Genomic DNA, 24,145 nt, shown 5'->3' on the forward strand with positions numbered 1-24,145 from the left:
AAATACATAAATTTTATATATATATATATATATATATATATATATATATATATATATATTTCGTTGCAAGAATAAGATGTAATATATTATGTTTGCTAACGTCATTATGCTTTTAAACCTCGTTATCAAAGAATTACGCGTTTAATATGCGGCGTAATATTTGAAATAACGAATTAATACTTCTATAAATTCACGTTTCTTCATTTATCTCTTTCGATATTAAAGATAAAATACAAAAAAGTTATATAAATATTACAATAACTTACAAATAACAATTACACAATTCATTGTATACAATACTTAATTGCAATCAAAGTTACATTCTGCAAATTAAATCCTAATGTAACAAAATAATTATTCTACAATTATGACATTATCAAAGTATCTCTGAATTCTATTCGCGCATATTTGAAAGAAAATAAAAAATACTCGTAAAAAAAAAAAGAAATTTATTCATAGAAAATTTTACTAAAGATACTGGTGAGTGAGAAAAAAGATTTTTTGCGGCTTTGATATTTTGTTATTTATACTTGTACGATAAAATCGCCAAGACGGCGCGCGTTTCATTAAAAAGATCTGTATACATATATAATAAGTGAAGAAAAAAAAAAGTGGCTAGAGAAAAATAAGTTTCCGGGGATGCACGATCTGAACAGTTGGACAAATAAAAATGTAGAGATAGAATCTTTCAGAAAAAAGTTCCTCTATTTGTCCTCATTGCAACTTTTCTTTAATTCACTCGATCGATTTTCTCCAGAGAGAAAAAAGCTCATTGTCAGTCACTATATTTCTGTAATCAAAACTTGACAAATTATACAAACGTCTTATACTATGATAAACTCTACGATTGTATTTATTAACGCCTTGAGTCATCCTCGAAAAGAATGTTCTTGATTATCGGATCAAGATATGATTGTTCCTCAGGAATAATTCCTTGAGGAGATCGCAAAATTTGTGCTAGCGTGAGGATGATCGATCATCTTTAGCTGCATAATCGAGAAAATCGCAAGCTGGATTTTAAAAGACATTTTGATCCACATACTATATATGTATATTCCAATTAGAGAGAGATAGAGTATGTATTATATTTTATTATTTGTAAAACGCAATTCTCTGTGAAATTAATTATTACTATAATTATTATTACTATATTATTACTATATTTTGTTCTATAAAATATCAAAACTTAATAATAATTAATTTCAACACTAACTCACTTTTTTCTATTTTATAGCGAAAAAATTGATATGTATTTTCTATATGAAAAAATATGTAGAATACTACAATAAGGCAGAAAGGTCGCTAAAATCCAGCATCCGATAATCCCATGTGTCATTTCTTTTGTGTACGAGATATAGTCATTATGTGCAAGATCTCACGTAGAAAATAGTTCTCTTCATGCGAAAACGTTTATAGAAGCGCAACACAGCTATGGATTATAATAAATTACTAGACTAGATTTTCCGAGTTTCGGAGCTCTCTCTGTCCCGCGAAATCTCTCGATCCGCTAATAAATAGCCGGTATATAAAATATTGCCTCTTATCGATATCGCGTACGGCAAACGCTATGTGTTAATAACACGCCGTACTTGCGCGACATATACACAAATACGTCATATACAAAATATTCACGCTGAACGCGCCATCATTGTAACATTCCGATTCTTTAAAAAGAATGTTCGCGCTAATTTACTGGTCCATAAATTCCTGAAATAGGTTTACGTCGAACAAATCATCGGACTGTCCGATTACAATTACATAACTCGAGTTTCTTTTTTTCTTGTAACCGTTTTTCCGCGATTAATATCGCGAAATTCGATCGGTTTTCTCTCTCACATGGACTATTATTTTCTAAACACGTAATGTATAATAATAGTATAAGTTTAAATTTATACAATTATCATTTATACAATTACCATTTTATTTTTTGTTAAGCTCTATTTAATGAGGATTTAATCGGAGAAAATTACAATTGCCAGAGGAAACTGACGTGAGAAATATAATTAGTCCCGCGAGAGAAAAATGTATTATATAATAAATCTAAGTATAGATCTCTCCTTAGTCTAGTCATGTACATATATATGTATCATCCTATATATATTTGCTTTAAAATATCTTCCAGAAATATAAAAAATGTTTAAAGTACAAATTGTGATGCTCCACGAGTGTTGTGATGCAATGCGCGATATAGCTTTTAGGATATGATTTTTTCTCTCCTGAAATCGCAATCCCTAGAAGCTACATATGACGCGTAATTCTACGTATTATGAATGAAATGCACATTATCGCGTAATCGCGTATCGCGAGTCGGTTTTAGCCGCTTTTTGATAAGGCTTCCAGTTGCAAACGTATACGAATATTAAGATTTCTAACAAAAATAAATGTATATCAATGAATTTTGTCGAAAAACGCATTTCTTATGATCGATTATAAGCGAAAGTATTAATATAAAGTAAGCAAAATTTTTCGATTATAATTATTAATTGTTCAATAAATTTATAGGATTACTATTTCTGTAATATCAATTATTTTGTGCCAATTCAATTTGCAAGTCTAGTAAGTATAAATAACGTAAATTATGAAATTATAAACTATAAAACGATACTATATATCTCGCTATCAATATACAGAATGTCTCATTTTAATTGATCACTTCAAATATCTCTTGAACGACGCATTCCACAGAAAAATGTTTCGAACAAAAGTTGTAGGGTTCAAAGGGAGTCAATAGACGATCTTATTAGATTTTGAATCGGGGATCCGTGTTGGCCTCAGTCAGGTCCAGTCAATTTTTTAAAATGGAAACTTTCATATTTTATTGCATATTCGTGTAGCTTATCTCGAGTTTTTTAAAATGGACTCCTGAGTTAAAATTTAATAAGATCGTCTATTGGCCTCTTTTGAACCTTACAATCTTTCTCTAATTTTTCTCTAAAATGCATCGAGATATTTGAAGTAGTCAATTTAAATGGGACATCCTGTATATATCTCTTTGAGATGTCCGATAATATGTTTATTGGCCTTTTCTTCCTATTTTCATGGAAACTTTTTAACGAAAGAATTAATCGTACAGAAAGAGGTGAAACTAATCTAAGCTCGTTTAGTATATTTTTCGCAAAATCGCTCTTTCGTATAACAGTTGTAAAAGTGATTTTTACATTCACGAAAAAAGAGTATCAAAACTCACATACAAACATTCACAAAAAAAAGAGTATCAAAATTCACGATAAAAAAGCAGAGTACCTATACGAGAATTATGCTATCAAAGCATTTTCTTTCAATCCCACGTGCATTGCCGTATAAATTATTTTTGCATGTGATTAATACAAAATCGATTGTAAATATGTAGAAGTCTTTCGATAAATTCATATACGTTGCTATGTATAATACAAACGAATATTACAGACAATATTGAAAATTGGTGTTTATTTGTATATGTACTATATGTCTATATATAGATGTATATGTATGTGTGTGTGTGTGTATCGAATGTTATTCTTTTTTGTACTATACTTGCCTTCGCATTGCGGAGGAAACCATCATTTTTCTATTCTCATATATTAATATTACAATTATACGTATCATCTGTTCAACAAAATATTTTCCAAAATCACGTAATGAATTCTTTCAATCAGAAAGTTATATTCGTGATTGAGAGAATACTCGATAATTCTAGGACACGCTCTATACGCGAATATATGTAATATATATTAACTATATATGTTCATACAAGTACATACAAATATTTCGTAGTAATTTCATATATGTTTATACGCTCCACACTTTGCGTTAAAATTTTTTAAAAATATATTCAAACACACTGCTTGTGATTAAGGCATCTTCAAAAATCTCTCCGAGCTTTATATCTGAATCAATTTTTTTCCAGTGACTAGATTGGAGCCATCCATAAAATCGATTTTTTTTTTTTTAAAGAAGTGAGACATGCGGACGTATGTCGTTAAAAAATCGAGAAATTTACGTCTCTCTCACCAAGTGCATTTCATTCGTGTGTGTGTGTGTATGTGTTTTTATGTATATTACATATCGATCCGTATTTGTAGTTTCTCCATTAGAAATATTCAATTGACTCTCAAAAAATTTTATTGATTCTCCGTCGTTTGATTAAAATTCGCAGATAAATATTACGTATCAAAGAAAGAATTTAACTTTCATTAATATTTCATCAATAAGTTTAACGAGGTGTTGGAAAATAACGTATTTACAGTTACAAAAAAAACATTATAACTTCAAATGTTCTAATCGCGGCCAAAAATTAATTTAAATTAATTTAATTTTAAAATTTCAAGAGTGAATTTTAATTTTTTCGAGTATTTAAAAAGTAATTGAAAACATAGATAGCAACGCAATGAGAGAATTATTGTTCGTTACATATTAAAAATATATATTAAATTGTATATATTCTTATATTATATATAATTATTATATATATATATTAGATTAAAAATTACTCTAAACTTAAAAGTTAGAAAAAACTTATTAATGATTGCAGAAAACAAAAGTAAAAACATCTCGTTATAGAAAACGAAATCATTAAAATCGGGACGAAAGTTAAATTGTTCGATAACTCTTAAAAATCAAACGTATATCTAGAAGAGAGAGTACGAGAATATAATCTAGAGATTGTACCTATTTGAAAAAAATGCAAGCATGACAAAACAAACTTCATTTTAACCTCAAGGGTATTCTAAATTTGTCCGACTGCATTTCCTACAAATGTTGGCAAGATATAATCTTAAGACGTTAATGGAGGCGGTAGAGGCGCATTCTCCTCATGGATCATTACTAGTTTGCCGTATTTCACCATTTTTCTCTGCTTGCGCTAAATAGAAAAAGCAAAGGAGAAAAACAGATCGTGTTATGTAAAATAGATTTTTTAAAATAAATCTCGCAACTCTCTTTTTTATTAATTCTTCTCACCTGCGACTCGGTCCAATTGCCGTTGCTGCTTCCGCTCTCGCTTCCGCTTGATGTGATCCCATCCTCGAGAACGAGTTCCGTACCAAAACCTCCCAGCTCCAGATCCAAATAAAGTTGTCCCAGTTGATCGTTCACCAGAAACGGTTGATTGAATTTCTTCATCGCGTCCATGTCGACCTTCAACACATCGTTCAATGTCTTCGGATGCATCTGGTATTTGTAAATCAAATCCGGTGTCAATTGAACGCCCTCCAACCAAGGCGGCTCCCTCCTTCGCATTCCTTGATGGCACTTGGTGTGTTCCTACACATTTATTATATCTTTATAATCATATGTTAGATTATTATATATTGGAAAGATCTCAGAAACGTCTAAAAGTCATATGAAAGATTAAGACGTTTCTTGGACATTTTTTGGGCATTACGCTTTTTGATTTTCTACCTCGGAGGAAATCTCGCACGTCTTCTGATCTGGATTACAGCTACTGTCGCTACTCTTGTACAGAAAGCTACTGTAAAAGCTGGACGAACTCGACTCATCTTCCTTATAATCGGTCGGCCGACGATGCTCCTTCATGCTTACCGGCGTCACGAGATCCGCCACGCTTGAGCAGCCACCATCATTGCTCACGCATGATGAGAATAGCCCCCCCGGCGAAAGAATCTATCCGGAGTAGTTAAAATTACAATGTAAAGTTACATCTCACCGAATCATTACCGAGAATGTAAATTTCCAGTCAATCTTATAAATATTAAAATTGTTTAAAGCCAAATAAAATGCAATTTTTTCAATTGTTTTCTATAACAGATAATTTGTACATATGTGTGTGAATCAAAGCCAATGTCTGAAGATCGTTTTACCTTTTTGGAGGATTCGGACATGGCCATTATACTCCCCGGTTCGGCCTTGACACTCGTTGCTTGACTAGCCGGTCGTTTACGATCCGGACATTTGTTGTTGGATGGTTGTTGGTTGATCTCGCGCGCCGGAGCTTGCTCCGGTATCAAAAACGGCTGATACATCATCGCGCATGGCGGCGGCGCGCCGATCATGGCTGGATAGATCATACCGGCCATTGCTGTCGTGACATAGGACACTGAAACAAATACTAAAATTATTTTCTAGTTCGAATCCTGTTTATTAATATACCAATTCTTTCAATTCTAAGTTTGATAGATTTAGAGAGCTAGATCAGAAGATTATTTATCGATAATCAAGAGAAACATTTTTATAAACCTTAATTTATTTCTGAATCGAATATGACACTTACTATAAGGATGTTGCGTCGATTGCTTCGACGGAAGTGGATCAATCTTCTCCTGAGGTGGTGACATCGGTGCCGTGGATTCGCAGGGTTGCGATATCGGCACGTAATATACCGGTATCATCGGTGAAAATAAGGAAAATTTCGGTGTTGTCTCCGAATTGGTGCTGAAAAGTGCACACACACAATATGCTTAAAACAATTCACTTCCACATGGCTGGTAATTGTTTTTCTAATATCATGTCTAATTTCTGTTATTATATTTCGTAATTAATTCAACAAACACTATATATATATATATATATATATATATATATATATATATATATATATATATATATATATTAAACATAAAAAAATTCAACATTATATTAATATTTTAAGAGCGCAAGCTCTTACTTGTGGAGGGAATTGCAAGGTTGCGCAGATACGGAAGAGGAGGGCACAGCAACTGACAGCGGTGGCCACAAGTTAATATTCGTCCCCGTTTGCACCACAGTTGACTGATCAAGACTCATACTGGTGACGGTAGTCGTCAGATTCGCCGGACCTGCCGTGCTCGTCCTCGAGATTTTATCGTGTTTTGATACCTATTTCCATATTTTTTTCTCGTTTAGACTCATATAAATCTTACTTAGACATTTTTTACTCGCTTCTATAACTTGTATAATTCATATATATTTATACGTTTATCTCATATCTTTAACATTAGAAAATGAGAAATAGTAAATATCTATTTGTGTCACGCGAGAAAAATGAAAAGATACCTTGTAGCTATCACCCTCCCAACTATGACTGCCACTCCTCTTGAGCCCGTGATTCTGATTTACATAATGAGTACTTTGGTCGGTCGCGTTACCCTTCTCGGTCTTCACGCGGGAGTCCTTCAATTTGTCACTGTTCTTTATGCTGGAGCGCAGCTCTCGATGTTTCTGCATCATAAGCTTCTCCATGTCCTCGTTGTGACGATTCAGCAATGACTCAGTCAATGTGGGCAGTTTGAAACTCTCCGTCGTGATGCTATTGCTTGTGGTGTTGAAGGCATCGCCTCGACTGGCCGAGCTTGTCTGATTGTTGGAACCGCTGCTCAAATTCTCGGCACTACCGCTGCCGCTCGCACCGCTGCCGTTTATCGGCGACATGCACTTCCTCGCTGAAAAGACAACGGACTTTAATCTTTGATTTTTATCACGAGAACTTTGTCTCAGTAAAATATGCGTATGTATGTCTCGAATTTTTAATATAGAAGGAGAAAAGAGAATGACGAAGATGACTTACCCCCTTCATCATTGCTGGAATTGACATTTTCTTCGTCGCTGCCGTACATGGTGGTGATGAGCGGTTTGCTCTTGAAGAAACGCTCGATGTTCTCGTTGTAATTGAGCTGATTGTAACTTGGTGGCGTCTCCGTGGAGGACTTGCTATCATAGTACTCGTGATGGGGCGAGATTTCACCGAGCATCACGCTGTCGTGCTCCTGCAACAAGGGATTGCGTGATCCCTTTCAAAGTATATTGTAGAAACTTAATACAAGTTGCCACTGACGTAATTTAACATTGTTATCGGGGTCAGTAAAGTTTTTGCGTGAGCGGTGAGTAAGTATGCCGGCAGCATTGGCGGAGATCAGTCCCGCTAAAAAGAAGTGTTGAAAGACCCTCACCCAACCCAAACCACCTACGATCGTCCATTCGCAAGCTATCAGCGCAAGCTCTTGCGGTCAAGCAAATATTTACGCGTTATTTACAGCGAAAAATTTTTTAGAATCGGTCGATCAATCATGACCGTCTGATGACAATATCCCTCGTTGCATCCGATCTGTATTATTTTCCTCTTCCTGATTAATCTCTCGGATCGATTGGAAGCGGTAGAACTCGCGGCTTCAATATCGCAGACACATACGAGCATTTCATATCGTTGAAATCAGAATAGTCAATATTATAATGTTTCCAACGATCACTTCGATTCTTCTGTTCTCTATTCTATGTTTTTGTCATTCTTCTCTTCTCATACATCTCTTATCATTATTATTATTCTCATTCTTCTTGTTTCATCTTTCATTCAACTCTTTCAAAATGGGGTATTAGTAATGTGAGTATTAATAATAATAAAAAAACATAATAAGAATAAATTGAGAAAAATATGTAAATTAAGAAAAAATACAAATAATAAGTTAAGTGTAATTTCAAAGCAAAAACTTTTTTTTACTAACATAATATATAGTCATAGAGCATAGTGTCAAAATTGCATTAATCAATACATTTGATAATCATCCGATTCTTTTCTATTTATCACTTTTCTCCATTCCTGTTTGTTCACACTTTGTCATTAGTTTCAAAACCTTGTAAGTGAAAAGTTAACCGGATGTTATAAATATTGTTCTGCAATAATCTTCCGGCATGTCAGATATAAGGACTAGAACTTCAAAAAATACGTTGTTGCGTATAAAATATTTCGTATTTCGATATGTCGCTTGAGAAGATAATCGCAAAAGAATTAAAATAAGAATCCTAAAAACTACTATTCGATAGAAAAATGCGTGATACAGGAACAAAAAGATTTCTGAAGTTTCCTGAAGAGAAACGAAACAGGAATAATTTTTCCAACCCTTGTTTTTGATCGATTTTTATTGGATTTCCCGATTGTGGAAGGATATGCATGTCGATTGCATGTTGATTAAAAGGATGTCCAAAAATCCTAATAAATTGACTAATGAAACAAAATCTCCACACACACACACACAATCCAGGAAATTGATAGCTCTTTTGAGAAAAACAGTGAAGATAAATAAGTTTCCCGTCGCTTAAAATCGCTTCTTTCATCGCATTATCGAAGAATAATAATAGTAAATGTAAAACAAAAAAAAATGAACAACAAAAGAAATACATAGAATAGGAACTTACCGAATAATCAGTGCCTACAAGGTTTTGAAATTGACACTTATCCATTACCGGCCCTACCCGAATTTCTCATCCGTGTCTATGTATAAAAGATTTTGGTGGAGAGGCTTCTTGAGATTATAGGTTTTTCTCCGCAAACCACTGTTTATGTTACAGCTGATGAATTCATGGTGTGAGAGTATCTCTTAGCCCGCACTTCCGTTCTTTCGAAGTACCCTGGAGAATCTACTCACCTTCCTCAACTCTACTAAGCCCCTCGCGGTTATTTCGTAAAGACGCGCGTTATCATAAAATCTTATCGATTAGTTGTTCTATAAATTGTTTTAGTTTTATTTACATCATGCGTTCGCCATATTTGTGGAGAGAAAGGAAATGTTCAAGAAATCATTGATCTCTCATGAACAACTTTCCTTTTTCTCCTTCGTTCACGATACATTTTCAGTATGTCGTTTTTCGATATAATTTTGAATGCGGATAAAGATAAAATATTCCCGATGACATCAATGCGACTCTTCCAATGTCGCGTTATCATCACGATTTTTTAACTCTTTTCTGTCTTCCTAGGAGATTCCGAAACGAATTACCGGAAAAGCGTATCGTGCATCAACGGAAAGATTAAACAACTACGTTATACAAGAGTTTTACCTTTCACGTTGTACTATTAAGTAGTATTACTATTCAGTATACATTATATATATTATAGATATGTATTAGAGTTTTCTTTTCGTAGCATACCAGAGCGGAGCGTAAGTAATTAGCATAACAGTGTTTTCTTGGCGATACTAAAACGTAGCTAATAGTCACCGAAAAGCTCCTAAGTTCGTCCGCCGTGAGAAGTCCATCTTTGCTGACGCCAAGTGCCTTCGTCTCTTGGAGCAGATTTTCCATAAAGGACGCTAGGTCCTTACATCGTTTTGATACGTCGAGCTCGGTTATATCTGACATTCGTTGGATGTTCTGCGCACATGTAGAAAAATGATAGAAAAAAAAGAGAAAATACATTAAGAATGAGTTGTCTTACTCCATCTGTCAATAAAATTAAGTCTCGTCGCGCTATTAAAAAATTATAATTGCGACGTTAAAGAGCTGCGATAAGATAATAGTGATTGTAATCCAGTTTCTCTTTTTATAATTTTTCGTGAAATTCTAGGCTTTGTTCTCACAGGAGAATGTGTATGATTTTTTCCACTAACGGATATATTAAAATTGTTGCATTCAAGTAGCGAGTATGTGTTGTTACCTCGTCGAGGAGCGCTCGTATCTCTCCCTGAATGATCTTAGCCTCCTTCAGTACCTCCTCACTTATATTAGCCAGGTAGCCGCAATCATTGTCAGATGGCACGCGGAAGATATCCGGATTCACCGGTCCTTTGAGTACCCGATGCTGACCTACGACAAACTCTAGTTTTTTCGTCCAGGGATTGATAAAGGATGACCATTCGGTTTCGAGAACAACGTAGCCTCCGTTCTGCACAGCAAATCTGTACGGTTTCGACCTGAAGGAGGAGCCTTCGAGTCTGATCACCTGTTCAACGACGGGTAAAGGAATCAACGTGAATAATTTTATGTAAATCGAGAACGCTCTTTCGCTCTTCCTATCTCTCCTTGTTAAGATCGCATTCATTCTCTCTCTTTCTCTTTTTCTCTTCATTATCATTTTTCATACGTGCACACACGAATAAAAGTAATCTAAATTTCTTTTTTGAGGGGAGAGAGAAAGCTCATGCTCACAGTCTCATAGATGTCTTTGATGAAGGGCAAATCCTCGGGATGGTAGAAGTCAAACAGCGAACGGCCAACCATATCCTGTGGTAGGTAGCCAAAGTATTGAACTACATCGGGATCGACATGAGATAAATGGCATGTCGCGGTGTGGCGGGTCGTGAATATCGAAGATATTATTGTTTCTTCTGGCGCTGCGGATAACGACAAGATTGAGGTCATTCTTTCTTATCAAGAGTTACTAGTTTGAGTAAGATTCTTAGTTGTTACGAATGGTTAGGCGTCAACAAGCTGAAGTGTGGAAATTCGTACACTGTATAAGATTAATCAATTAATTGCGTAATGTTATAAAAGGCACATCCTTTCTCGACATTAATTAAAATTATCTCTATATCAGCTTTGTATATTCTTTGTACGAATTTCCATAATAATTACGAATAAACATTTCAGAATTTTATCTTATTTTTTTCAGGACTTTTTTCTATATTAATATGCCATTTTCAGAAGAGTGTAACATGTGACAACAATCTTGTAAAATATAACATATTGTAATGATATAAAAATAATTTGATAATAAATATATCGCGTGCACAATTGATTGATTAAAAAAAAAACTCCAAAGAATACCGCCGAGATAAGAAACTTAAATAAACAAAACCCACCGATGCAAATAAAAATTTAAAATCGCTTAAAATCAAAATAAAACATCCGTGTTAATAAAGCTTGCGTGCGTAAGAATGTGCATTGTGATAAAAAATAAGTAAATCTTTTATGTGCTAAAAAAAAGCAAAGCTTGCGAATACTTAGCGAAAAATGACGAATGAACGATTTGTGAAAACATATAAGTGTAAGAAAGTTCGTAACAGTGGTCTCCAAACTAAACGAACAAACGGATTGAAACGACAAAGAAACACAACGACAAAAATAGCAATCAACATATCGTCACCTGTTAACGACTTTGGAAAAATTGGAAAAAAGTTACCTTCGCTTTAGACGTTTTCCATGGAAACCACCGACTCACTATGAGTATCGTCGACGAGGTCGGACCCAATGACAAGGCTCGATTGAACGAGCAGTGAACTATAAGTGTTTCGAATCTCAAACATGACAGGAGATGTATTTCAAAAATAAATAAATAATTGAACGTAATTATAGAGAAATGAATTACAGCGCAAAGATCCTGCAAAAATTTTTTCTTTTTTTGTATATTTTAGATATATTTTATCCTGTAAATTCAAGTTAATTTGACGAAACTTTTTCTTGATCATTACGTATCAATAAAATATATCTTCTGCAGTTAATATATTTGCAGAAAAAAAGTTAACAAGTTTTAAGAAAAAAAATTTTTATGTGAAAAAAATTAATTGCGAGAAATTCATTAACCATTGAAGTAACTTGATTTGAAATCAATTTTCTACGACTCGAAATCACTCATTCTCAAATCATGATTGCGCTAAATCATCTGTTCACTAGCTAATTTTGCAATAATTAAAACCGACGATCTGTAATCATCGAGTCCTCTCACGGGCCTGACCTCGTCGAAGATCTTAGACTATGCTACCTTTGTATGCGGAATGGACAGGTTGTGCGGTAACTACGAGAAATATAGCTCGGTTGCTGGGCTTTTGTTCGGCAGTCCGGTCCCGAAAATCGCGGAACGATAAGGTCAAGTGAAATGTCAGGTACAAATTCGATCTAACATCCGCGCGATATCCGTTTGGCACATTGCATCTGGTGAATCTTCGCAGGCCGCAAAACAAGCTCGCCCTTCTACCATTGATGCCTGGAAAAAGCAATAAGTCCCGGTAGTCAAATGTCAAAGAAGTATATAGAATTTCAAAGAAATTAATTAAAAAAAAATATATATATATAATTATTATTAAAAACATCTGTTGCAAGGAGAAATACATAATTTCTCAGAGCAAGAGATCGTTTTTCGTAAAGATATCCGTCAGATATAAATTTCAGATATAATATACCTTTAGACCGCTCTTCCTGTGGCGAAGCGATGGCACTGATCTGATCGGCTAAGGTGCTCTTATCTTTCGGGTGTACGTAATCGATGAAGGATCGGCCAATCCAAGCATCCTTGAGATAGCCGAGAGCAGTGACTATCGACGGGGTTGTGTACAATACGAGGCCGTCGTGCATTGAAATCACCGCACAAAATCCCTCCTACAGGACACATCCGATAGATAAGAAGAGGAAATGATCCACAATGACGCGTTAACATTATTCGTATTAATACTTTTAACACAAATAATAACGTGATATTAAATCCTTGATTTTTTATTCAACACGTGCAATTAAAAAAATTTTTTTTTTTTTAAATCGAAGGACAAAGTAAAATTAACTGCGACGAATTATTAACGGCGAGATTTGAAAATGCTAAAAATCAAATACTTGAAGTCATTACGATGCCTTTATTTCAAGATAGCAATTTATCTCACGAGAGATTCTCTATCCTTTTCGTTGATTTTTAATTCTCCTTCTGCTATTACGTATACTAACGTTGGCCTGAGATGTAGAATCATCCAGAAGAGTCGTCCGTGAAGCAAGCCCTGCTGTTTCCGGATCTGCGATGTCACCGTTGTGTTCGCCAGGATCCGTTGCATCCACCAATTCCACGGCTACCTCTTCTAGAATTACGTCAAAAAAGATTCTCATTGTTATGAGTTGTCTTTCGGATCATCTGCCCGAAAAGCTGATAGTTAGGGAATAATAAAATGAAAAAAGGGGAAGAATTTATATACATATTTTGTAGATATATTATCTGAATAAGCTCATTCATGTCAGTAATATTGATCTGTGATGTCTTAATATTGAATCGAGTAAATATTCGAGAAAGATATGATAAATATCATAATTGGAAAAAAATATTCTCGAGAGATCTTTTCATAATATGCTGTCCGTAAATATAAAATAAAACAAAGTATGTATATAATATAAATTAAATAATTTAAAAATTTAAAAAAAACATTTAAAAAATGAAATTTTTTAAATATGAATTTTTTACAGATATAAATCATATATATATATATATATATATATATATATATATATATATATATATATTCTTGTTTTAAAATAAATGATCACAGTCAAAATAACGGAATTTGTAACTTGTGCATCGAAATGGAAATCTATAACATGAACGAACGCAAGAATTTAGAAAGAAGGGTGCTTAATATGCCCTTAATCCAAAATGACTGCATTGTAATTCGTACTTTGCTGTAAAATCACGTTACCAAAACGGTTGCCGGAAGGATATGCCGGAAAATGTCATTATCCCCAGTTGTACATTACAAATCAGATATATCCTCGCTTCCCAGTGAAAGGCATTTCTTTGCGAACGCGTGGGATATGGTATTTAAGTGAAAGCTAATTATATTATGACAATATATTGCAATGATGTATTGATCCTTTCATCCAGTTTAAATTTCCTTCTCTCTCAAAATATACATCTCCGGCAATGATAGTTACAAAAGATTTTTGTTGCACAAAAGTTTAATAAGAAATTATAAAATTATAAAATATAATAATATAATTAAAATATTTTCAAAATTGACATCCTGCTCAATCCTAATATCCAGATAACGTGTATACTATATAATATATGTGATATTCTAATATTAAGACTTTTAAGTCAAAAACTATAAAGAGGCGACACTAAATTGATAAAAGATGAGCTCTATATTTAATTCGTTGTATATGAAAAGGATTAGATTAAATAAACATTTAAACTAAACACTAAACACTAAACTAAACTTTAAATAAACAACGACGTAAACGCTTACGCAAACATAGAGAATAACGCGTTGGCGAAGACACAGAACGTGGATGATTTCGTAACGCGCACATTACACTTCCAATTAACACAAGGGTTGGCATTTACTCGCTAAAAATACGAGCAATGCTTCGTGGTAATAGCGCGAAAACTCCAATTACACAGGTCATGTTCACGAACAAAAACGAACAATTTTTAGCTCGAAAATTTTCACGTCATTACGTCAACGCATTGTATAACACGCTCTTTTGGAAAAAAACGAATCACGTTATTTAAATTCCACGTTTTAAATGCGTAATTAAACTTATTTGGCTTCGTCGCTTAGTTTATTGATCCATCAGAAATTTTTGATAGTTTATAGTTTATATAATTCGCGTACATTAAAATCTATCAGTTTCCCGAGAAAAAAAAAAATAAAACTTTACAATATATATGCGATGTCTATAAATTTTTCAAATCGATCGAAAAAATAATCTTTCTTTCAAAACTTTATTATATATCTTTATATTAAGATTTTTGATTCCTATTTATTTTTTTATCACACTTCGTAGTTCTTATTGAGTTTTTATTTAATTGAATCTTTGCATCATTTTACAACCATAAACATTTAATATAAAAAAAATATTTTTAAAAAAGACGAGAAATAAACAATAATGATAGACTCACGACGTACAACAATTTTGATCTCTCGTTGCGAGAGATATTCAACAAGTGTAAGTAAATAAAGTTTTGCGGATATCAATACATATTTGTGTGTGGAACACTGGCGAAAGCGATCTTGCTTGATACGAGCGTAAAAGCAAAAGTATGCCGAATTTAAGTCTACTTCACTGCGAGTGGAAACGACGCGTGCAATCAGACGAAACACAAATGAAAAATAAATTATCTGAACGATAATTATTTTCGATCAATAATAAAATTATCACCGCAAAATCTACTATCTCTCTCTTCTCTTTGTATATCAATAACAAATTAAAAAATTTTAATTCGAGTCTATTTCATTAGAAAAAATAAAAAAAAAATTAAGAGCGACTCGTAAGATAAAAAACTATGGGCAGTTTGCGTGCACTCGTTTCCTGTCTTTTGTGGATTGCGAAACCAACCTGGTTTCTCGTCAAGCACGCCGGTGTTCGTGGGGATGATGGTGGTGTAGGACGCGACTTCCGGCAACGCATTCGACGTCTTCAAGGCGCCGACTTCCGTCTCGGAGGCGTTAAGCGCTGATACTGTTTTCGACTTCTTCTTCTTGTACTCCTTGTCCTTTCTCTTGCTGATCGGCTGTGGTAGTGTTTCATTGCTGATACAGACAATACAAATCGTGAGACATCGCACAATTCTCATCCGAATTTGTATCAAGTATCATTGAAAGACGATTTATGTTTACTATTTCAGCGATTCTTTTAATGTTCGATGCAACAGTAAATTTTTTAAATATAAATTAAATATGTAATTATATATTTTTTTTTCACATTCAAGAAAATAAATAATGCGATATCTATTTAATATTAATTAATGATTGAATTAACACTAACGATATATTAATATAATATTTTAGTTATATTAATTATGTATAATAATTTATATACATTAATATTTTAGTTATATTAATTATGTTATAATAATTAATATATATTTTTTTATATAATTATAATTATATTAATATAATTTTAGTATTTAATATATTTGAATCCAAAACTCTTGAAAAACAAGAATTGTTTGGTTGTCATTGCTACTTAAAACTATCATTTGATTACGATCGCGTAAACAATGAAAAATTAAATCTGCAGATCCGCATGTCGTGCCATGTGACAAGCGAATATCAACGTGGACATTAAGCTGATAAGCGAGAACGCGCGAATGAGTACGATTCTCGCGCAATCTAAAAATAAACAACAGAAGCAATATATTCCATTAGAAGAGCGCATTGTATGTATGTACGCAAACATTAATTTCGAAATCTTTATGAGATGACTTTGAATTTTCTCGCTGTCTTTTCTCCCTTATTTCGCAAACGCAAGAGCACATTGAAATAATTCATCAATAATGATAATTAACGATCAATTTAATATGATTCTGATAGATTAATTGGGGCGTAGTTAGACTCATTTCCACGAAACTTTAGAAGAAATATCAAAAATTAATATTTTATTTAGTACGAACGTAATATATCACGTTGCAATCACAACTGATACATAAATGTCTTAAATACAAAATGTGATATGAATCGTCTATTATAAACGATATAGCTTTCTCCCGGAAAGCCTTCTCTTATGAATTTCTGATATAACAAAAACGTGACCATTACGTTTCTCGTTGCACGAGGCAGAGAAAGTCTGCTAGCTGTCTATCATCCTTTCTGGACGCTTTCACCGGAAATGTTTTCGATTGCACGTTCTATGCAACCTTTCGTCGCGGAATAAATAGCAGAAAATTGCATCGTCAAGTGTCGACAATTGAGTAGTAATTATGAATGAATTATGATTCCAAAATGATCCATCTATCTAACACTGATATAAATGTTCGAAATTTCCTTGCATTAAATTTACACGATAATAAAACATGTAACAATATAACTCGGCGCAGAAAAAAAAATTTATTTTTTCTTAATTTTTCCCTTCTAGTTTTCCGGTCAGGGTTGTTACAAACCATTATCAGGAGTGGCTGCGACAGTAAGTAGATAATTGCTATCTCGCGAAATCATTATCCCTTCGCGTAATCAGACGAACTTGGTCAGCCCTTTTCTTATTGCGCAAACACGACCGGCGATTATCGAATCGTAGCCTTTATAAACGCGCGAGTACTGTAATGGCACACAATGGACGTGCCTCACACAAACGAAATTATTTCAGTCCCTTTAGATTTTACTCGGACAAAGTTATCTAACAAATCTATGTATTATGATTGTTTAATTAAATCGATTAATGATGAAACGGCCGCGATAAATTTAACTGCGATTCCTTTTCTATTCCATTTCAAGGATCTCGTTCTGATCCTACAAAATTCTTTTAATGTTTTATAAAAAAATATATGTACATAAAATCTCAAAATCTGGCCGGAACGTTTTGGCCCACCCTGTATATCTATATAATATAAAATATTTTATATACATAATATAAATTTACATATGCTAAAATACACAATTTCATAAATTTCATAAATTTTAAAATTCCTATTTAATATTCATATTCCTCGTAACAAAGTTGTGTTTAATTCAAATAAATTAATTAGTGGCGATATATTTATCTAATTGCGTATTGATCGAATCAGAGCTATATGAAAATTTTAAATGGTACAACCAACGTGCAACGTGAAATAGTATTTCGCATGATTGCAACGTGCTTTCATTCGAAGTCTCTATAAAGGCAATGTATAGAATAATTGCTTGACAGCAGTTATCAACATCGATATTCGAATTATATTTATAATATTGTTAAAAATTTCGTATTTTCATGATAGATTTAATCTTTATTTTTTAATTCAATTAAGTCGCAATTTTAAGAGAATTAAAGAAAAAATAGAAATAAAGAAAAAATATATTAAACAAGAAAATATAATCTTTGATGCTCTATTTTAATTTAATTTTGATAAAGTGTGTAAAATGCGTAATACTTCAAATTGTTTCTAGAAAGAGGATTCAGGGATGAAAGTTGGATAAATTTTCTCATACTTTAATTATATGACCCATATTATTTTATCAACTTCGGCCATGAATTTCAACACAATATTCCGATCGATATGAGCTTCTTATTACTGTGCCTCATCTCTCTATATGTGTTATGCAATGAAACGTAGGGAAGCATCTGATGAATATAGCTTAGTCAACAGCTGCACGTGGCGCGACACGTGCATCGATGTTTACGGTGCCGTTGCCAATGTCGTCGAGAACATATTCGTGTAACCGACTTTAAACTATATTTTATTTACAAGCGTGCAATATTATAGTAAATTACAGCGACAACAGTGATGCTTGAAAGCGCGAGCGACATTATTTTCGCCGAAAAATGCCATGGAGTACTTGCGTGGTTATTTAATTTGTTCAGAGAAAAAGAGTTGCATTAAAAAATTATGTTAGAAAAAAATATACTATAAATTTTAATCAAAGAACATATTTTATACTTTAAAATTATATTTGTGTTAAACAAGGTTAATCCTAATCTCTATAAAGAATTATATAACATTTCGCTCTTATATATAAATAAAAGGAAATATATATAATATTTTTTTTTAAACAAAATATATATTTTTAATAAGGGACATTACGCTGAGAAAAGTATTCTTTCTTTTTATATGTGTAATACAGTATCCGAATAATACGAATATTCTTAATTGGAAGCATTTCCTTTAAAATACGTAACGTTATACACGATGAAAAGAAATCGTTATGAAACTAAAGAAACTAACTATATTTTCTGAGACATATAAATCATCCGATTAAAATTTGATCGCGCTATTACATATGTCCAACTTATTACGCGTATGTGACCAGAATGAAAGGTAAATAATAATAATATTCCGAAATAAACAACGCATGTGTTTCGTCTATCAAACTACAATTCATCGAGCGATATGAAAACAAATTAGAGATATACACAGAATAATTAATAAATTACAATAATAAGTTAATAATTGAAAATGGCAATAATTATTTTATTCACGGAACAATCCCTGAAAAGAAATTGCGAGATTTTTCCAAAATTGTTGTCGATTTGAAGAATGATCTTATCATTTTCCTTATCATTAGCCCTGGTTCAGATTTCTAAAACAAAAATCGAGAACGATCAATCCCCTTTATTCCTTTGCGAATTCCGTGGGAGAAATGTCACAACAGCAATATCCGTTTCTGCAAATTATTGGCTCAAAGTAAATTCACGTGCAGCGCCCTAAATAGCTTCGTTTAACGTCGCTAAATGATTCCATATCACGTTTGCACGTTTGTTCACTTTACGCATGAATTTAATGGCGAAGTAATACAAATATATGTATATAATATCTGAAATGTGTATTAAATTTGATATCGCATTACATGATATTGCATTATATTTTTTTTTTTTTCAGATTTTAATAATTTCTCTCGCGTGTATAACGTCTCTGAAAATCTGATCGTCAATAGACGAAGTTACCTGGATCCCAAGGTCGACGGACGTCTATCGCAATAGCCACTGCTTTCGGAGCCGCTGCTGTAACAGAAAATGACAAAAAGTTTCGTAAGATAACATTTGATAATGCGGAATCGGATCAATTGCAATCGGCTTGCAGAAATCATGGCGCGATCAGCGTTTATCTCGCCAGGATTCTTCCCGTGCCAAACGGTTGCAAAATCGCGACATAGTCTAGTCTTTCTCGGCAACAGCCACGTTCGATTGAGGTCGAATTTACGCGATTCGAAATTGCTGCGAACCGGTCGCAACCGGGAAAAAAGATCCACGAGCACATGTTCGGCAAACGTGACACGTTCGGCCCTTCCTTACATACGACCTCCCTCTCTCCTTCTCTCTCTCTCTGTCTCTCTTTCTCAAACCTTTCACTGTCCCCATTATTTGCCGACCGCCACCAATCGATTGACCGACCGCATTTGTTTGAATAGAAAAATTATTGCATAAGAAGGTATCGCTTCACGTTCGCGGCCCCGTGACTAGCCCGCGAGGACGACGACGACGACCACTATCGATTCCGTTCGCTGGTTATGCTCGAAGCTTATGCGGGGCACAAAGAAAATGGAATAATGGTGGCTAGGCTACGTCCTTGATTGTATGAGCGTTATGCAAAAACGGATTAAATCTCTTGTATTTTGAATAAACTACGTGAAATGAATATTCTTTATTTTTTATTCTTTGTTAAATAAATATATGTTATTTTTAATTAAATGATCTTATTATTCTAAGTTAAATGAGTATTCTTCGTTCTTTTTTTATTGCAAACGAGAAAGATTTAAAACTATATATGTATATAGTTTTCGTGTATTTTCTATAAAATGTATTTTATATAAAATGACGATTTATTTTTGCTTTCTTTTTGCTTCAAATACTCTGAAGCTCAAATATTTTATTTCCTGTCATTCATACCAATATGTAAACGTGTGATATTTGCTTTCACGAATTTCTAGTAAATAGGAATAGATTCTTCAAGCGAAATATGTCACATTACAGTGCATTCTGCGTATCGCTATCGGCAAAGGCCATTTGTTTATATAGTACGTGTCGCGGAAACCTGTGCATTATTCTGTTATCCTGTTATGATACCTACATAATCATCCTATGCGGTTCATTTATGTCTTTGATTGTATCATAATAGTCCCGCCGATTATAATAAGTCTCTACCGGAAATAACTTCGCGTTATTAAACCTTGTACACGAAATTATCTCGCTATAAATGACACTATAAAGCTTTTTTTAACATTGAATAATATGTCTTCGTCTTTTTTCTTTACAAACCCTCTAATAATTCAAAAAGTATATCGCTACAGGTAAAAGAAACTCATATACGCGCTATTGTTATTGTTGATATTTTTGTTATTATATTGTTATATGATATGTTAATTCTTTACAGTTTTATTTTTATGTTACTTGTCGCGAATAAAATTAAATAATATAAATATCAGAAATAATAGGCAATAACAACGCGATGTGGAAAGCGCAAAATATAATATTAAAATATAAAAACTAAAAAGCATGAACGTTTCGCCCTTTTTTGGTCTTTCATCAGCATTGATATACATTAAATAAAAATTAGATCGGAATAATAATCGTGGTCGTAATTTAAACGTACAAAAAACATCGTATTCAAAAATTGAATAACTCGCAAAAAAAAAGATCCATATCCTCTTTAATTTAACCCCAGTTTCACGATTCATTTGCTGCGCGTGGTCGTCACGTGGCGCGCTCGAATAGATTGCGAATTGATTAATGCCTCTTTTTCGTTTGACCCGTTTTCGCGCGAGATTTCGCTAGCGTCTTTAGCCGCATTAGCTAAGGACGTGGAAAATGCAATCGGCACACACCGGGAAACCGGTTAGCCTTAACCGAACCGTGTACGATTTTCTATCTCCCTCGCACGTTGCACTGCTCGCCTCTCGCCATCACGACGAGGAAAACATGTCAATGTCAAACAATCCCCGAGAGATGCGTTAGAAAACATACGATGTAATTAATAAATTTATATATATTATGATAGATTCGATATAAATATATGACGCGATAATTAAATGTGAGATATATATTTCAAATATTTTTTTTTTCTTATCGATAAAAACCTACCCCTTCTTTTCAAAAACAGAAGATGTATAAATTTCTTAATACTATACATAATATGTAATTTTTTTTTTAAGAAGCCGTATATGAATCTTAAAAAAAATTTTAAATTAAAAATTTTTATTAAATGCTTAATAATATTAATATTGTAAAAAAATAAAAAGTCTTTATCAAGTTGTTGTGCTGCAAAAAATCTAGAAAATGTTTTCTCATTTTTCAAGAGTTACGGGTATGCCTCTTTAGGATATAAATATAATTTCTAAAATATTTCACATTCTAAAAATTGAAAATATTTTCAATATCTCTAATAATGATTTTAATTATATGAAACGCGCAGCGATTAATCTGGGATCTGCATCTAACAATAAGCTTGAACGAAAAAATTAATCCATTCCAATCTATATAATTAAGCGATAGATCTATATGACAATCGATTAAAACATTACAACTTTCAATAAATTATCTCCATAATTAACCATGTGACATTCGGATTAACAGTCATTGCATAATCATACAATGAAATTTATCTGAAAAAATTATTGTGTCACGTATAGTGACGTGTAGATAGTACGCGTAATTGATGGTACATTTAAAAGCATAAAAAATGTTAAAACAATCCCGTTTAAGAAAGATCGCGGATAAAAGGAGCTCGATCGAGAATATTTCGAAAAGGGATGTACAATTAGATGGCTGCGGATAAATAGCTATTGTGGTCCAAGGGACGTAATTGCGATTGTATTGCGACGCCGAGTCACGCTCAACATAGTGCGTTGTAATGCATCTATTTCCGGACGTCTATTCTGGGCAAATAATTGATTGTAATTTCCTTAATTAATCGCAAACTCAATTATTTTTAGAAAAAATATAAAGAGTTTATATTATTCATACAATATTACATTATGTATAATTCACTATAAGTTAAAAAATTATAATATTCCATGTTTTAAAATAAGAATACTTGATTTTATAATTAATACAAAGTAAAAAATGAAGAACAAATAAAATTAATTTCGTAGAATCAAAATATTATAAATATTATAAAATATTATAAAAGCAAAATATTTTCCATTTTTTTTTAATAAGAATATTTAATTTTATAATTTATAGCGAATGAAATCTGACGATGCCACTCAATGATATTTAACAAAATAAACAACGTGATATTTTGCGCGATTGTTATGTTTTGTTAACTGTTAATTGCTTACCGAGATATATCGATCTCTATAAATATATAGATACGATCATGTTATTTACATATAACAAGGTAATCGCATCACGAATATATGCACAGTCGAAGTTCAAAGCGAAATCACACGTGCATATCCCACAAACTTTCCAGTGCGATGCTACTTTGAAATATATACATGGATCACGTGTCAAGAAAGATTCCATAGTATGACGCACAATCTTATAGTAAATTCGATGTATAATTTCTTGCATTGTTTGTTGTAAATTATTGTTATTAAAAATCAGAGGAAGTCGCGTTCGCGCATATCCAAATATTCAAAAATAAATAAATAAATAAATAAAAAACTAAACAAAAATATTTTCTCTCGTGTAATCTTATATTTAATACGAGAAATCTCTTAATAATATATAATCTTAAATTATAAAGATAATATTTTAGCCGTCTTTTTGAAAAGTATCCCGTCACTTAAAAGCGGTCGAAAAAATACAGGCGACGCGACTGTTTTGAATAAGGTGTGAAAAAAAATTTGTAAATTGCGAATTGCGCTCACCTTCGTTGCGATTGACTGTTGCTGCAAGTGTTGGAGTATCCAGAGTCCGATACTTTGGCGTTCTCCACGGATACTTCCTCCATTATGTGATTTATCTCCCTCTCTCTCTCTCTATTTTTCGAATAAAATAATTTTCTTTGGAAAAAATGTATTATCTCTCCGAAAATCTCCCTCACCACGCGCGCGACGCACTCGCGTCAAGTTCGCGGTTCATCTCTCACTTCACTCTCGCTTCGATTCGCTCGAGTTTGACGATGGAAGATTGACGGTATCAGCACCAATGTTCGATGATGAGATCTTACGCGCGCGACAGAATGCACTGCCCGACGTTGGCAATTTTCACGCGGACCGAGCCGTCGCCGTCGCGCCGTCGCCGATCCACGATCCATGCCGGCCGCACGTTCAGAGACACGTGAGTGAGCGCCACCGTCCAACCTCCCGCCCCTCTGCGGCGTCATCGCAACCTATTCGTAGCGGATCGTGCCCCACTTTTCGCTCCGTTCGCGTTATCCGCGATCGGTGGCGATCGGCGTGATCGAAATAGGATCTCG

General features: G+C 33.4%; 1 protein-coding gene across 2 annotated transcripts; it reads right to left on the minus strand.

Moving 5' to 3' along the window:
- Positions 1-707: 707 nt before the first annotated feature.
- LOC126852801 (period circadian protein) lies at positions 708-23,995 on the minus strand. 2 transcript variants are annotated; one of them, XM_050597977.1, is made up of 17 exons: positions 23,595-23,995; positions 19,729-19,785; positions 15,712-15,905; positions 13,333-13,460; positions 12,801-12,996; positions 12,383-12,604; positions 10,831-11,015; positions 10,340-10,624; positions 9,904-10,056; positions 7,481-7,679; positions 6,970-7,355; positions 6,602-6,792; positions 6,209-6,369; positions 5,799-6,034; positions 5,380-5,601; positions 4,939-5,241; positions 708-4,840 (listed from the first exon to the last, which is right to left on the minus strand). In XM_050597977.1, the coding sequence occupies exons 1-17, from the start codon at positions 23,675-23,677 to the stop codon at positions 4,754-4,756; spliced, it is 3,288 nt and encodes a 1,095-aa protein (XP_050453934.1). In that variant the 5' UTR covers positions 23,678-23,995; the 3' UTR covers positions 708-4,753. The 2 variants fall into 2 exon arrangements, with proteins under 2 accessions (XP_050453934.1, XP_050453933.1); XM_050597976.1 differs by having other exon boundaries at positions 7,481-7,703; positions 23,595-23,994.
- Between the last annotated feature and the right edge of the window lie 150 nt (positions 23,996-24,145).

This window comes from Cataglyphis hispanica, chromosome 11 (assembly GCF_021464435.1).
Source record: "Cataglyphis hispanica isolate Lineage 1 chromosome 11, ULB_Chis1_1.0, whole genome shotgun sequence".
NCBI lineage: Eukaryota > Metazoa > Arthropoda > Insecta > Hymenoptera > Formicidae > Cataglyphis > Cataglyphis hispanica.